Source organism: Apus apus, chromosome 21 (genome assembly GCF_020740795.1).
Source record: "Apus apus isolate bApuApu2 chromosome 21, bApuApu2.pri.cur, whole genome shotgun sequence".
Taxonomy (NCBI): Eukaryota; Metazoa; Chordata; class Aves; order Apodiformes; family Apodidae; genus Apus; species Apus apus.
Window position 1 is genome coordinate 423414 of NC_067302.1, and position 16770 is coordinate 440183.

General features: G+C 41.7%; 1 protein-coding gene across 3 annotated transcripts in view; it reads left to right on the forward strand.

Moving 5' to 3' along the window:
* Window positions 1–16770, forward strand: part of EYA3 (EYA transcriptional coactivator and phosphatase 3) — a 51946-nt gene that overhangs the window by 8431 nt on the left and 26745 nt on the right. For 2 of the 3 annotated variants that reach the window (XM_051637728.1, XM_051637730.1), the window contains exons 2-5: window positions 8719–8813; window positions 13802–13845; window positions 14979–15058; window positions 16243–16309. In XM_051637728.1, coding sequence (XP_051493688.1) covers window positions 8781–8813; window positions 13802–13845; window positions 14979–15058; window positions 16243–16309 — 224 coding nt within the window. In that variant the 5' untranslated portion in view covers window positions 8719–8780. Of the gene's footprint in view, window positions 1–8718; window positions 8814–13801; window positions 13846–14978; window positions 15059–15112; window positions 15231–16242; window positions 16310–16770 lie in introns of those variants that run through there. The other variant, XM_051637729.1, reaches the window with a different exon arrangement.

Here is a 16770-nt window from a genome sequence, read left to right on the forward strand (position 1 = left end):
GTAGACAAGACAGCCCTGTAGTACCCTGATGTTCATGCTTAGAATGGTTTTGTCCAGCATTTTCACCAGTGATCTGGAGAAAGGGATGACCAGAAAAATCTCCAAGTTTACTCATGAACTTTGGAGTCATAAAAAGTCTTCTGCCAGAAAGGCAGAAGGATGTTGTCAAACTGAGTGAGGTGACGGAAGAGCTTCAGTGTAGATGAATTTACAAGAATTTAAGGTAATACAGTTAGCTTGCTTTCCCTAAATTAACGGTAATTCATGGAAGGAAAAGCAATCTAAGCCGTATCTACATAAGGCTGAATTCAGAACAGGCAGTTAGGGCTCCAGGAGGAGAACCTGAGGACAGTGGCAGTTCACTGAAATTATTACTGAGTATAAGTGGCAGCCAAACAAAACCAACATTGGCTGTCATTAGGAAGGGTGCTGGAAACAACAAAGATATGATTTTACTGCTCTGTAGTAAAGCTGTGGTTGCAGGCAGATCTTGTATACTAGGTGCAGCTCTGGTAGCTGTGTCTGAGGAGGGAGAAGAGAAGGGCAGAACAGTGATTGAAGGGGATGGAGCAGATGCCTTACAAAGAGAAACTGAAGGCTGGGCCTGATTTGGAGAGAGGATGTAATCAAGGTAGCAAAATCCTGAAGGCAGGGGACATGCTGGTAGCAGAGCTGCTCACCCAATCCTGCCCTACTAGGACTGCAGGCCCTTGGAAACCCATTGCAGAAGGTCTGTCTGTGGCAGGTCCTGAGCTGCCCTGGGCAGCTGCTGGAGCTGCTGCTTGCAGCCTGTTCGGAGAGGGACCAGGCAGTTCATGGGAGAGAGGTCTGTGGGGCTGGTGGAGGGTAAGGCAGGGATGTCCTCCCTGGTCCCATGCTGGTGGCTGCTGGAGGAACATGTTGGGGGCTGGGGGTGGCTAGGCTCACACACACCCACCAGCAGCAGCTGCTGGTGCTGCTCCTGGTGATGGTGCCCCGGGCTGGGCCAGAGGCACCACTTGTCTGACCCCATGGGGTGTTTCTGAGCTCACATCTCCCTCTGCCAGCAGGGCTGGTGCTCTGTGAAGCAAATGGTCTAATCTGCTTAATTAAAAACAGTGACTCTTATCAAATAGCTGAGTGTTGAACAGCAGCATTTAAACTGTTTCCTTCCCCAGTAAAAAATCTCAAATATCCAGTACTTTATTATTTCTGTTTTTCTTTTTTTGAGCAGGTTACTCTAGCAACTGGTGTTGCTAGGACAGATGTTCTCAGAACTGATTGCACCGTGCTAAATACCATGGCTTCCTCTAATGCAAAATAACAAATGAAATAAGTACTTTTACTGTAGTCACAACCTTTTTCATAAAATTGTGGTGAAAGTTGAGTACTGGAAGAGTTTCTCTAACAGAACTATAGACTAATTTCCTAGTGGCTTCTGGTGGTAGCTATATGACTTTTTAATGTATATTAGTAAAGTAATTTTTTGAAAATAAAGTTTACAGCTGCATAATGTAAATAATTCCTTTTTTGTGGTTAATATGATACAAATTTCCTGTCTGACTGATAGAGGATTAAAAAATTCAGTCTCTTATTCAGGAAATTTCCTAATCTATCTGAATGTGTCTGAAGTGGCTTCTAGAAATTAAAGGTAGGATGAAAGTTTGTTTTAAAAAGCTTTTAAGAGAAACAGCATTTTTTTTTTCCTCCAGAGCTACAGCTCTAGGGATTTGAAACTCATTTATCTGTTATCTAAAATGCAGAAACGTGTGCGAGCTGCAGGATACTGGGTATCCTATCATTTGTGGCCGTAAGAATTAAATCCATTAAGTCTTGGTGCACAGTGAATCCTCATGAACAGAGGAGGTAATAGACTTTTCCTGCCTTTACAGAAAGTACTGTGCTTTGTTTTGTAACTAAAAGGTTAATAGTTTTGTGCCACATGAGCTATGCACATCAGATCTGGCGAGCAGAAGTTGCCAACTTGTTTCTGGGCTCAGTGGGAGTTGTTTTTTTTGAGGATGAAGTTGTTATTTCCAAATTTTCATTCTGTGAAAACAGTTCTTTTCCCCATTAAAAAATATCCCTGCTGTGTTTCAAAATTAATTTAACAGGATTGCATAAGAAGTGGGAAAGCAAGCTGTGGGCATGTCACTGTTCAAGAGAAGTGAACTGCTGACAGCCTTAACGTTGATAAGCTTTCAAGGATTTAAAAATAATGTAAAAATTTATTTTAATGACATAGACATTGCTTAGGGTGAAACTATATTTCTATTGCCATAATTTCGGTAATTTTCTCAATAAATAGTGCACTTTTTTCTGTTTTAAGGATTTTTAATCAAGCCATGATTTTTCAGTCCTGTGAGACTGTGTTTACAGGCTTCTCATGGCCACTCGTACCTTCCAAAACAGGGCACAGGCCTATCCCACAACTATCACAATGATTCTGTCTGAGTCTTCCCTGTTAATAAAGAAGGGAAGAGAGAGTGCAGAGAGATCAGTAAACAATCTAGTGGATCTCATGGCAAAGATATATATTCTTTGGTGTTCTTCACAGTGTTTTGCAAACATCCGTGTGTGTATCTGGGTGTGTGGGGGTGTGCGTGGAGAGTGAGAAAAACAAAGAATAGCAGAGTACAAATCTTTGCTGTGAGACCCACTGGATTTTTTCAAGATACGGAATTAGCAGGCTGGTGTGTAGCACAGCTTTAATTCATTAACTCTTCTATTTGCTTTTTGTTTGTTTGTTTTTGTTTCAAAATGATTGCTCTTTCGGGCTGAAAAAGGAAAATATTAGAGAACTGTGCTGAAAAAGAGGTGGATTTGACAAAACAAAGTTTGAGATATGGTGCCTTGAAGATGGATTTTAAAGGCAATTTTTAAGAATTGTTTTAGAGTACCAAACTGTTTTCTGAAGAGTTGATTGGTCATAGTTGTGGGTATCACAATTTGAAGTTACAAACCCGAGTTCCATTTCCCATATTATTTCATTTGTGCTTTCAAACACTGGAGTAACGAACCTATTCTCATCTGCTTGGCAGTCATGGGATGACTGTCAGATACTGAGTGTGCAACCTTAATTACAATATTTATATATTAACTTGTGAGCACCACTGGAAGATCATTCCTTGTGTTCCTTGTAGGTCTATTTGTGAAAGCAAATGTATCAAGTATGTCATTCCTTGGTGGAGGAGGAAAGCTGGATGGGCCTCTCCTGCTCACCCCTGCCTTTCCCAACTTGTCGCTGAAGTTGCATTAGTGTCTTAAATACTGCAACTCCCTTTTCTTTAAAGTATTTTTTAAGTTTTTTGAGTTTGTATTCAGACTTGCCAAATAGAATGTTTTCCCCAGGCATCAAAAGCAGAGGGGAGATCCACCACATCCCACTGTGCCAAGTTCTGCTGTTCTCTGAAAGAAGCAGTTTCTCACGTGGTCAAAACATATTGCAAGGATGGCTTGGATCTCTTTGGCTGCACTTTCTGATCCCAAGTGGCTGTAGTGTAGCAGCATGGGAGAGATTGCTGTGAAATGCTTCACTGGAACATAAGAGAAGCTTAGATCCTTCTGCTACCATTTAATTCATTTTTTTGCTGCTCTTCATGGTAAAGTGCTGGGGCTGGAGGAAATACGGAGTGGGAATAACTGCATAGGTTACATTATTATGCATACAAACCATTTTATTTTAACTTTCTGTTTAATAGATAGAATTTTATTACCCTAACTAAAGTTTAGTTCTTAGAAATAATGGTTATTTTAAAGTAATATAAAACCATATTCAAACAGTTTTTGGTTTTGTTTTTTTTTCTAATCAGTATAATTACTGCCTGTAATTTATCACAATATCCCTGACTTTAACTATTTGCAGCTCAACAGAAGAACTGTTCCTCAGCAGAAATGTTATATTCAAAGCCAAGGCAGATGGGCTTGAAACAAACAGAATGAAAGTAAATAGCAGTCCAGCCTGATGCTCATAGTGGGCAGCTTTCAGAAATTATATCTGCTGTATCTAGTTTGAGAGAGTCTGACCAAGCCAGACTTTGCCTTTTAGGATATTTTAAACAGGATTTAGTGCAAGAAACTGTATGCAGCTTGCTGGGTCTTTTATTGGCATAGTGATCTTGTCCAGAACCGAAGGCAGGCAACTGCTCTGTGTGATTCTGCCATCCATTCCTCTGCTTTGATGCCTTCTGTTTCGAAGTTTAGATGAACGTGTCTACAAATTGAGCAAGCAAAATAAAACAATGTGCAAAACACCTGTTCTTGATATTCTATACTATTGGTGTTCTGTGTAGGTTGGAATTAATCTAGAATGGCTGTTCAAGCCTAGAGTAAATTTAAAATACTGTTTAATTGATATATTACAAATTAATTTCCATTAGGTAAATAATGAAAAACACCCCCCAAAGGGAAAAAAGTGTGGTATTTTGCTGGTTTCTGGCAAGTAACACTTGACTAATTTTTCTGAACTTTTCTTTCATTGCTGCAGCTCATTTGATGACTTGTTGCACACTGAGTTTGGTTTTGTGCTGGTTTTCTCATTCACAAGCTCAGTGGCCCACGGCAGTATTCTTACTGACAGAATCTACTTTCTGGAACTCCCTCTCACAAAAAAAAAAAAAAAGACAGAGGGAAAAAGTGACCAAACCCCAGCTGCCCCCAAACCTGTCACTGATATCTTCTCTGAGGTTAGCAATCATCAGTCCCCTTTAGGAAGCTGTGGCTGTGTGTGGGAAGGGAGCAGGGCTGATAGGGAGCAGGGCTGCCTGTGGTGGCTGTTCCCTGCCTGGCAGATGCCCTGGCACCCAGTCATGGTGCACTTCTGATGTGGTGCACCTGTAGGAATTCGGACTCTGGACCCAGAGATATCAAGGATATGCTTTGATCTCTTGTGATCACTTACAATAACATTCCATAATATAAACGGTGTGACAAGGTTATCTCAAACACAGTTGCATTGGTTTATATATAAGTTAAAAATATAGTTTGGAGATTTGCACATAGACCCCCCCCCAAACCATGTTATTTATCTCCAGTTTTTAAAAATCAGCTTTGCTCAAGAGGAGCAGCTTGCTACCTAAGATAATACACAAAATTGGCTGCAGCACAGCAGAGCCAGGGTGCAGGGTTTTTTTTGGAACCAAAGCCCTGGGCAGTGGGTGGGCCCATACCTCTCCTGCAGAGCAAGAAGGTGGCTCTCAGCACCCAGAGGTGCCCAGGGCTGGCAGGGTGCTGCCCTGGGCTGTGTGCCTGCCCGGGGGGATTAGCCATGTTGGAGGGTGCTGTGGGGGAAATGAGCACAGCCAGAGCAGCTCCCGGGATCCTCCTCCCCGGGGCTTCATCGCTGCAGCTCCCAGCAGCTTCACTCAGGCTCTCCCTGAAGGAAAGAGGGAGGCAGATCCTTCCCTGCCTTTGTGCTCCCAAAGGGGATGGCAGGGAGAGGGTTTGCCTTGCTCATGGCCCAAGTGCTTTCCGTGTCTGGCCACAAGAAGTCCTGTGGCAGTTGTGGGGCCCCCAACATGAGAAGGACGTGGAGCTGTTTGAACCAGTCTAGAGGAGGCCGCGAAGTTGATCAGGAGGCTGGAGCAGCTCTGCTCTGGTGACAGGCTGGGAGAGTTGGGGTGTTCACCTTGGGGAAAAGAAGGCTCCAGGGAGACCTTAGAGCACCTTCCAGTGCCTGAAGGGGCTCCAGGCAAGCTGGGGAGGGACTTGGGACAAGGGCAGGGAGGGTTGAGTTGAGGGGTAAGCTGAAAGAGGAGAGATTGAGATGAGATTAGGAAGAAATGATTAATTGTGAAGGTGGTGAGGCACTGGCCGAAGTTGCCCAGAGAAGCTGTGGCTGCCCCATCCCTGGCAGTGTTGAAGGGCAGGTTGGATGGGGCTTGGAGCAACCTGGGCTGGTGGGAGGTGTCCCTGCCCATGCAGGGGGTTGGAACTAGAGGATCATTAAGGTCCCTTCTAACCCAAACCATTTGATGACTCTGTAATTCAGGTTGAAAGGCTGTGGAGCTATGTGTGTATATATATATATATATATGTATATCTCACAGTGACTTATGTCCTCAGTTTTGCCAAAGTGAAACATAAATAAGATGGTAACATTCCAGTTTCATTTACTATGGCTGCCACTGAAAAGGGGCATCCTGCTGCCCCACTTGTGTGCTCTGCCTGTTCCCTGTCCTGCTGGCTCCCCTCAGCATGGGGCTGTGTGATACCACAGCTGGTCCCACTTAAAGCAGCTTAAAAAAAGGGTTTGCTTGGGTGTGCTGCTTTCTTTTTCCTTAGAAGAAGGTCTGATCCCAGACTGCTCTTCAGCCACATGAGCACTTTGGTGGCTTGAGTGGCTTGTTGAAGGAAGGGAGGAGTGGGATCTCTTCATTCAGCAGCGGCTTAAACTGTGGTGTAGGAGGCTTTTGCTGGAGAGAGACCTTGTCACTCAGGGCTGCTCGGGTTACCAGTTAAGTACATTCCTTTCACCCAGAAATGGATCCTGCTTCATGTTCTGCCTGCTTCTATGTAACAACAGCCATGAGCACTAGGTCTTTGCCAGATGTCTTCTGCCCTAGCTGCCATTTCTGGAGGTGTGGAGTGTTCCCTAGAAGAAAGTATGAAGCCACTTACTGCTCATTTGCTTTGTTTTGTTCACTTCCAGGTGCTACAAGACACCCTACTCGTTAGGGAAGAGAGTTTTCTTCGCTAGTGTAACTAAGTGATGTGACTGGGAATCTTTTTGCCTATCTAAGTATTTAGATCTTCCTCAAAAACAAAATTAAAGAACTGCATGGAAAAAAAAAAAGGCATGGAATGGGAAGTTATTGTGGTATGGATCAAAGTGAAATCTCTTTCCATACTGAAGAGTTTAGTTTGTGATTTTTCTAAGAAATTACACAAAGAAACAGTGTCAAAGAACAAAAATAAAGAACAAGAGGCTTGGACAGGACCTGTTAGTATCAATTATCCTTTCTGTTAGCCATTGTATTCTATGCTCCTATTCATAATCTGAGTGCCATAGTTTCTCTAAAGTATTGATTTTTCTCTATTACTCCTACAAAAAGTAAAAAGGAAGTAAGCTTCTCTGTTTAAAATAAAACCAATTAAAACTGACAGAGGAAAAACTGGAATGGTGACAGTAGTACTATTGTTTACTTTCTTGTCTGTGGTGTGAACAGGGTAATTTCAAAAAGAACCTGAAATACTGAAGAAACTTACTGTAAATTCAGTTGATCTGCAGTTAAGGCAGTAAGGTAGCTTTGATTAGGGGAGGCAGCCTTGGAAAATTCCCAAACCCTCCATGAAACTTTACCCTGGTGTTTGTGATACACCTGACATGTGTACAGCTTTACCTGACCTCAAGTAAGGGAGAAGAAATCCTTTGTGTTTTTGTGGTTAATAAGAAGTTATTGCAGGTCATGCCCATTGCTCGGCACGTGGTGCTCCCCTGCCACCTGGCTGCACGTGTTCTGAGTTTAAGTAGGTCTGGCAGGAGCCAGAAGGTGGAACAGCAGTTGTTTTTAGGATGCTGGGAAGTTGTTTCTGTTAGCTTGTTTAGTCACTGAGCATGGGGACGGTTCTGTGATGTGAAGGTGCCTGAGTGCTCCAGACAGGATGGGAGAACAGGAAAGCATAGAGAGAGGGAGCCAGGAAAGCAGCATCCACTGAGATTTACAGCAAAACTGTGGAGGCAGGAATAGGTTGTGTCTCAGCACAGAAATTGCTGTATTTAATTTAATTGTATTTAATAATTAAAGTGTTTTTCAGCATTTCTTCTAATTTTTTGTAATCCACTTAGATTCTACTCCATGTGCAGTAATGCACACATGTTGTCACCGTTTGACTCAGGTCTGACACATGTGTATGGAAGAGACAGCTCTGCTTGGATGGCAGAGAAAGCACCTACTTGCTTTTGGTGCAGTTGAGATGGATCTTGTCCCAAGAGATTAGGGCTTCTTTTTAGTACACCAGCTCTGAGATGAGAAGGTGAAAGAAGAGCAATCAAACATGTAGGTCAGAAGTTGTGAACAGGGGTCAAGGAGATGGGGAAGCCTTGGAGGACACATGCCTTATTTTTTGCCCAGTAAATTGCAAAAATGTGTCAGGTTGTGAAAATAGTCTCCAAAATTTCTTTTTCATTATTTTAAAACCCTGACAAATAGCATCTCTTTTTTATAGTATACAGGATATGTGTTCTATGCCACTAGGTAACTTAGCATTCAAAATAAAAAATATTTTATACATTTTCATCAAACTTCTTTTTTGGAAGATGCAGTTGAAATAATAAACTTGCTTTGTGAATTTGGCAATAAACAGTAATACATGTAGATACACTGAGGTGTGCAGTCTTGTCCTGATTTTTTGATGTTTGTTATATAAATGGTCTAAATTAAAACAGGTTAGATTGACTCACACTGTTTATTGACCTAGTAGACCAGACTTGATCGTTTAAAGTGTCTTTAAAATCATGATGCACGCCTGATTGATACATTAGCTTCTGTAGTCAATATGGTACAAGTAAATGGTACAGAAATGTGCCACGTGTGTAATAAAGTCTGTTTGTATCTTGAAGCTTAAAACTAAATCCTTGTTTATGAAATCTTTCCATATATGAATTTTGTTTTGTACTTGGAAGATGGCAACATGAGTTTAGAAAGCATGTGGGTGGAATATGTAATTAATGTTCTTTGATAGCCTAAATGATAAGCCCCCCCAAAAGTACATAAAGCTATGAACACCTTTTTTTGACAGGCTTTGAAGGCTGGTGAGCAACAGACAATTTGAATCATTGAAGCATTAGAATAGTAATACCCATGGAAGAGCCACAAGACTTACCCGAACAACCAGTAAGTACATTTTAAAAGGCTAGAAATGAACATATCAAACAAATTGGTGATCTCACAAATTCAGGGAAAAGTTTTTTTAATTAATAATGGAAAAAATAAAGCTTAGACTTAGTATATTTATCGAGAGATGTGCTGTTAGTACAATGCGGTGTTCATATAATTGACTGTAATCATACAGGCAACAGTAATAAAAGGAATAGTTATGTATGCTTAAACTAAAGCTTCTATGCAAAATTTGTGCCTAATAATTACTTGTTATGCTTCGAAACCCAGACCATTTCAAGCCTGTTCTGGAGAAGCTAAAATTGACTGTTTTAATGACAGAATCAGCATGCTGGTTATTCCAGTGTATCTTGTATTTCTTTCTTCTTGTGCTTAAGATCTTGAAAAGGTCCCATGATCCATGTGGGAAGCATTTAAAAAAATTCTTAATTTAACAGTATGTATAGTAGGGAAACGTCTTGAGTTAAAAATTGCTGTCCAGACATCTTAGATATTTTCAGTACTGTCTGTATTATCAGTAACTTACAATGTCACAGAAGTTTTGGGTATAGCTGTTATTAATACAGTATGATATGAAGTTAAATTTGTATAATTCAAACATAATAGCATAAGAATTCAGCAAAAAAGTTTGTATTAGTGTTACATTCCCATATTAAACCTGATGCAAACTTAATCAGAAATTGCCAAGTTACCTTGAAAGTAAAGCTTATTTTAATTTTGGAGACCTTTTCAAATGCAAATGAAGAAAGAGGAAAATGCTGAGGGCAACGTGGTGATGTCCCCATAGAAAAGATTTTGATATTTTTTTAAGGTGATAATTTTATGTTCTTCAGCTAACTACTTGGAAAACACTTTTTTTGGTCATTTATGGAATTTTATGACTCAAGAACAAAGTTAAATGAAATGGAAATGTAAATTTATAATTTTATCAAAACATTGCTTGACACAATGTGCAAATTATGTATACATAATAGGCACAAAAATTGAAAATAATCAGCAAAAACATAATTTGAACTCTAGATTTTGTAGGATTTAAAAATTAATTAAATGCAGATATTAAAAAAGGAAATAACTCTAACTACATCCTTATATAATGAAAACAGTCTTGAAATAGTTTTATTCTTCAGGGCATGAGAGGCAGGGTACAGCTAAGTTTCAGTACGTAAAAACGTTCTCTGCTTTTAGCAGGGAGAAGCTGTGGTATTAGAAAGGGTTCCAGAAAGACCCAGCATTGCCAAAAGGGTAGAGAAAAAACAACAATCACGTGCTTGGGCTGAAGATTCTTGTTAATTGAAACTGGCAAAGAATTTGCAACAAAATTCTGTGTTCTGCTCTGTGTGCAGCCCAGCAGCAGCCTGGCCACAGTCTTCAGCTCCAACATAGAGTCATAGAATCATAGAATCATCAAGGTTGGAAAAGACCTTCAAGGTCATCAAGTCCAACCATCCATCCTACAACCCCCAACCACTAAACCATCTCCCAAAACACCACATCTACCCTTTTTTTGAACACCTCCAGGGATTGTGCCTCCACCATCTCTCTGGGCAGCTGTTCCAAGGCCTCACCACTCGTTCTGGGAAGAAATTTTTCCTAATATCCAGCCTAAACCTCCCCTGGCACAACTTGACCCCATTTCCTCTTGTCCTATCACTGGTCACCAGGGAGAAGAGCCCAACACCCACCTCACCACAACCTCCTCTCAGGCAGTTGTAGAGGCCAATGATGTCTCTCCTCAGCCTCCTCCAGGCTGCTGGCTGGAACTGCCTGCAGGGGTTTCCCTAATTCTGCTTGGCCTCAGGGAAGGAGTCTGGGGCTGTTGGGCTGAGAGTTGGATTCAGATGCAGAGCAGCTGTTATGGAGACATTGGGAGGGAAACTTTGTTTCTGCCTTGATTTTGTTTTTGTAAATACAACCAAACGCCAGTGCTAGTAGATCTGGAGCAGAAACAGTTTCCCAGCACTGAAAATAATTTGGATTTTCAGTTGTAGAAATGTGTGATTTGGGAGCAAGAATCAGCTAGAATGTGTCACTTGACCTTTCTTTCTTTCTTTCTTTCTTTCTTTCTTTCTTTCTTTCTTTCTTTCTTTCTTTCTTTCTTTCTTTCTTTCTTTCTTTCTTTCTTTCTTTCTTTCTTTCTTTCTTTCTTTCTTTCTTTCTTTCTTTCTTCCTTCCTTCCTTCCTTCCTTCCTTCCTTCCTTCCTTCCTTCCTTCCTTCCTTCCTTCCTTCCTTCCTTCCTTCCTTCCTTCCTTCCTTCCTTCCTTCCTTCCTTCCTTCCTTCCTTCCTTCCTTCCTTCCTTCCTTCCTTCCTTCCTTCCTTCCTTCCTTCCTTCCTTCCTTCCTTCCTTCCTTCCTTCCTTCCTTCCTTCCTTCCTTCCTCCCTTCCTCCCTTCCTCCCTTCCTTCCTCCCTTCCTCCCTTCCTCCCTCCCTTCCTCCCTTTCCTTTCCTTTCCTTTCCTTTCCTTTCCTTTCCTTTCCTTTCCTTTCCTTTCCTTTCCTTTCCTTTCCTTTCCTTTCCTTTCCTTTCCTTTCCTTTCCTTTCCTTTCCTTTCCTTTCCTTTCCTTTCCTTTCCTTTCCTTTCCTTTCCTTTCCTTTCCTTTCCTTTCCTTTCCTTTCCTTTCCTTTCCTTTCCTTTCCTTTCCTTTCTCCCTCTCCAGATATTTACTGATTTTTTTATATTAAATTAGCTGGTGACTTAAAGGAAAACTCACACAAAAGACTGTTCTCTCTGCAATACTAAGGGCACATTTCTGGCAGAGAGGGAAGCTCTCCCATCAGAGGAAGAGGACAAGGCATGATGGCCTTGCAGTGCAGGGACTCATCAATGCAGAAGTTCTGGTCCAGGGACTGAAGTCAACAAAGCAGCAGAACAGTGGTTTGAGCTCAAGTCCTAACTGGTGAGAGGTGTTTTAGGAACAGCTGGTCCATTCTGGTTAGGATGAAAACATCAGTAAAACTTGTGTATTCTTGCAAAACTTCACTTTGGGAGGTTTTGGGGTTTAGGTTTGGTTGTTTGGGGGTTTCTGGGTTGTTGTTTTGTTTGGGGTTTTTTTGTAAGTGAGCCGATTTCTGCCTCCCATATTAAAAAAAACAAGTAGTGAATTGAAGAAGACAGATCTTACCAAGTCCCTGACTGGAAACAGCAGCATTCCTTCTGTGAAATTCAGGCTGGCAACTCTAATTTAATTTTTATTTTTATCCTCAGTGTAATTTTTGTCTGAAGCAGCTTGGTACCTTTTTTTCTAATGTGTTTTTTTTCTGTCTCCTTTCCTTAAGAGCCCTGTAGGCAGTTTGGCACCCTGAGCTGTCTGGTGTGGTACTGGTGACTGAGGTCCTTGCTCAGCAGCTGGTGGCAGGGTCTAAGGAAGAGCTGGAGCTGCTGCAGATCAGAGGGATGCCAGCAGGAGTCATGGGGCACCATGGATGGGCAGCAGCCATGCTCTGATAACTCAGTGCCCAAGGGAGCTGGGGGAACACTACTCTGTTTTTGCTTTCCATTAGTGTTGCAATTAACATCATCTTTAGGTGGGGAAGACTGTTGCAGCTCCTTTAGGCCCTACACCTCGTGGCAGTGGGGGCCAGAAATAGCACGTGTTCCCAGCCAGGCAGGCAAAGGGCTCTGGAGAAGTCTGAACCTTTGCGGCTGAAGAACCACAACAGGAGTTAATGTTACTAACTCTTCACTCAGGTTGAAGTGCCAGCAGATGTGAGGCTGTGGATGCCTAAGTCATTGTACTGCCGTGCTCTTGTCATTGCCTTTGGCTTTTCTGTCTGTGGGATGAGTGCCAATGAAGTTTGTAGTGTTCTGTTGTGCCAGAGGGAATAGCTGCTGGCAACACTAGTACAGAGATGAGAGATCTAAAATACTGGTAACTTCATCCAAGAGAGAAGATTGTCCTTTAAACTTTCTCCTTTCCATCCTTAATCTTTACTTACTCCTTTCCCCTTGCTGCTGCCTTCAGCCTTTCTCCTTTTTTGTACCTCTGTCTCCCATCTGCCCCTACCCAACAGGAACTTAACTGTGCTTTATTAATTTATTTTTTTAAAAGTTTAATTTGTCATGCTGAAATTGCATTTTCCTGGCATTTTAATTTGTACTCATAAGAGAAAAACTTGAGTAACATGGTGAGGTGTTTATGCCAGCAGCTTTCATGTGTGGCAGCAGTATTGCCCTGACTGCTGTACCCAAGCAGGGAACTGGGTCTGTGATCCCTGCAACCTGGTACCCACCACAAACCTTCCCAGGCCCTGTTCACAGAAGATGTGCTGAACAGCAGCTTGTGGGGACTGGGATCAACAGGGAGTGCAGCAAGTTTGGCATCAACGTGCTCCAGAAGCATGGAAGGCTGTAAAACTTCCTGGTAGAGGGAGTAAGTGGGGAAAGGAAGAGCCAGTCTATCATAGGAACATCTCGTTCAAGAGACAAACCTACAGAAACTTTCTGTTCAAGCCAGTGCTTTCTGTTGTGTGATACCTTGTACAGGAACTGCATCCAGCTGGCCACCTCCAGGAACAGAATAAATGCTGGATTGTTTGTACTCAGAAATTAAAATCAGAACTCCTAAAAAATATTCAAATTCCTGTCTTTATATAATATTTAAATGTAGGGACAAAGGACCTGGGTTTATAGCAGTTGTGCTGCATTTATGCAGAATAAGGTTTTCTTAAAATTTGTGGCTGAACTTACCAGACATTTGTAGCTGTATATCCCATCATCTGTTACTTACTTAAATAACGTTGCAATTTTGCTGATGCAATCAGCATTAGCACTTGTTTTCTAATAAGGAAAAAGCTTGTTTTGAGATGAAGAGCCCATGGTTACAGTGATTAGGGTTAGCTCTGGAGTTCAGTGCAAGGCTTTCTGTATTGAAACACTAATGTGAACTCTAGTAAGCAGTGGTGATCTGCTCATGGAGGTCTGTCTGTGCAGGTTCTGTCACAGACAGCTCTGGTTTCTGGTGTCTCTGAATGTTTTTGTCTTTACAGGTGAAAAAAGCCAAGATGCAGGAATCCAGAGAACAAAGCTTGAGGTATGTAATTTTGAATTTTATTTTACTGTGTAACAGTTATTAGTGGTCTTTTACTGTTGTAAGTTCCCTTTTTAGAAGCTTGCATATGATTTTTTAGATGGCAAATAGAAGTCACTTTTGCATTTTATATAATTTTTACATTAATAAAAATAATTTAACTGTCTTGTTGTTGTTAAGCTTTTAGAAAAGTGGCTGCAAAGAGTCTTAATTGCATCATCAAGCATCCTGGTTTCCACAGAATCTGATGAGACTCTCCTGTCCTGTACATAACATGCATTTATTCTCGTGAGACTCAGCATATATACTCCCATGCACCAGTATAGATTAGGGGTTGACCTGCTAGAAAACGGTCCCATGAAGAAGGACCTTGGGTTTCTGATGGACAACAAGTTACCCATGGGACAACAATGTGCCCTTGTGGCCAAGAGAGCCAATAGTATCTTGGGATGCATTAAGAACAGTGTGGCCAGCAGGTCAAGGGAGGTTCTCCTCCCCCTCTACTCTGCCCTTGTAAGACCCCATCTGGAGTGTTGTGTCCAGTTCTGGGCTCCCCAGTTCCAGAGGGACAGGGATTTACTAGAGAGAGTCCAACAGAGGCTACAAGGATGATGAAAGGACTGGAACATCTGTCATATGACGAAAGGCTGAGAGACCTGGTGCTGTTTAGTCTAGAGAAAAGAAGACTTAAGAGAGGACCTGATTAATGTTCATAAATATCTGCAGGGTGGGTGGCAAGAATGGGCCAGTCTCTGCTCAGTGGTGCCTGTGACAGGACGAGGGGAAATGGCACCAAGTGACAACCCAGGAAGTTCCACCTCAACATGAGCAGAAGCTTCTTTCCTGTGAAGGTCACAGAGCCCTGGGACAGGCTGCCAAAGAGGTTGTGGAGTCTCCTTCTCTGGAGACTTTCAAAACCCATCTGGACATGTTCCTGTGTGACCTGCCCTGGCTGTTCCTACTGCAGCAGGGGGGTTAGACTGGATGATCTTCAGAGGTCCCTTCCAACCCTTGTGAATCTATGATTCTGTGAAACCCTGAATTGGTTAGGAAGGTTGAACCCAGGGGTTATAATGCCCAAAGATGTTAATTTAAGAGTTCATAATGCTAATGGTTCGCTTTTGTTGTCCTGGCAGTCATGTGAGCAATGCAGAAGTCAGTGATCAGAAACCTGAATCTTCAAGCCTTGGTTCAAACCTTCCCATGTCCAGTGAGAGTAAGTACCTTCTGGAGTTCTATTCCCACTGTCTTTCCTCTTTTCTTTCACTAGTCTCTGCATTGCTTCATCATGCAAAAGCTTTGTCTCCTGATGATCCTTAAACTGTACTCACTGTCAGTCATAAAGAGAAGGTTTGCTGGGGTGCTTACAAAGCATTTAATACCTGATGGTAAGCAAATATCTCTTGTTACAAATATTTTCATCTCATTGCCTCACAATTTGCTGCTGGGTACTGCTGTGTCTTATCCACCTTACACATGGCTTTTCTTGAGGGAAGGGGTTGAGTTGATCAATAGTAATGCTTATTGTAGAATATGTTCTGTTATAAATTGTTATTTCTACACATCTGCTTGGTTCTTTTGTGATAATATGCCATACATCTGCTCTTAGACTCTGAGCTGTATTCAATGTCTACAGAAATTCCTTATTAAAGGTTGTGGAAGCCCCATCACCGGAAGTGTTCAAGGCCAGACTGGATGGGCCTTTGAGCAACCTGGTCTAGTGGGAGGTGTCCCTGCCCATGCAGGGGGTTGAAACTAGATGATCTTTAAGGTCCCTTCCAACCCAAACCAGTCTGTGATTCTGTGATTACAGTGAGAGGTTCATCTGAATTTGGACTCTGAGCCTTGTGAACCACAGCTCCTCCTGTTGTTGCTTAATTTGTGGGATTAAGTGTATTGAGCTGGGAGCTGCTCCTGTTTAAAGGAACAAGAGATTGCTGGAGCCATGTCTGTGTAGATCTGTAGGAGAGGGAAGAAAGGAGAAGGGGAAGGCTTGGCAAAACAAGCATCTGCTTTGGGACACAGAAAATAAATTTTAAGGTTGGTGCAAATGAAGACTTTTTGGCATATGCAGGGTTTTAGGCAGAGCTGAAATACGGGGTTTGTCTTGACAATTGCAAAAGATGACAGAACCAGCCAGTAAAGAGAAAGAGCCCTGTTACAAAGGGAGAAATGGTGCTGAGTGAGTCATCTGCCTGCTGTGACATGGCAAGAAAAAAACATTTTTGTGCTGTTTTAGTATTGCATGTTTTGAGAATTTGAAGCGGATAGTTAAGGCACTAAAAACCTTTTTAAATCCAATGTCTTAGATAAAATGTACTGTGCATGCTGTTATTTAATTGTCATTATCTTTTGGGTTTTGAAATCTCCTGTGTAATTATACAAACAATTTTTTTCCAGTTATGACATGCACTGATTATATCCCAAGGTCGTCAAATGATTATACCTCACAAATGTATTCTGCAAAGTAAGTCAAACAATTTTTACTAAATTCTATAACTTATGTCTTTCTGAATTTGTCATTTTGCATCTTCATGCATTTCTGTAATGCTGTAAATCACACTTCCATATCTTCTGGCAACTGATATTCATTGCTGTGGGTGCTGAAGCTCATAGAAGTCATCCTTTGGCTTCAGTGACTGCTGGCTTATGATCACAAGGATAAATAAGCCACTTCAAGTAACTAACAATACAATTTAATAATATCCATAATATTTAAGGAATAAACAAATGAGACATGAATTAATGTAAGGGGAATGTAGGACTTCCTGGTCATTTACTATGTTTGGGGATCTTAACAGTTTTTCCTGTTGCAGCACAGTAGGTCTTTATCCCCCTTGTTTGCTTTTGTGTTGTCTCTTGAAGTCTGGACACATACTGCTGTATTGTATTGGTGTTGTGAGGCATGATAAGTGGAACTCATTGCTC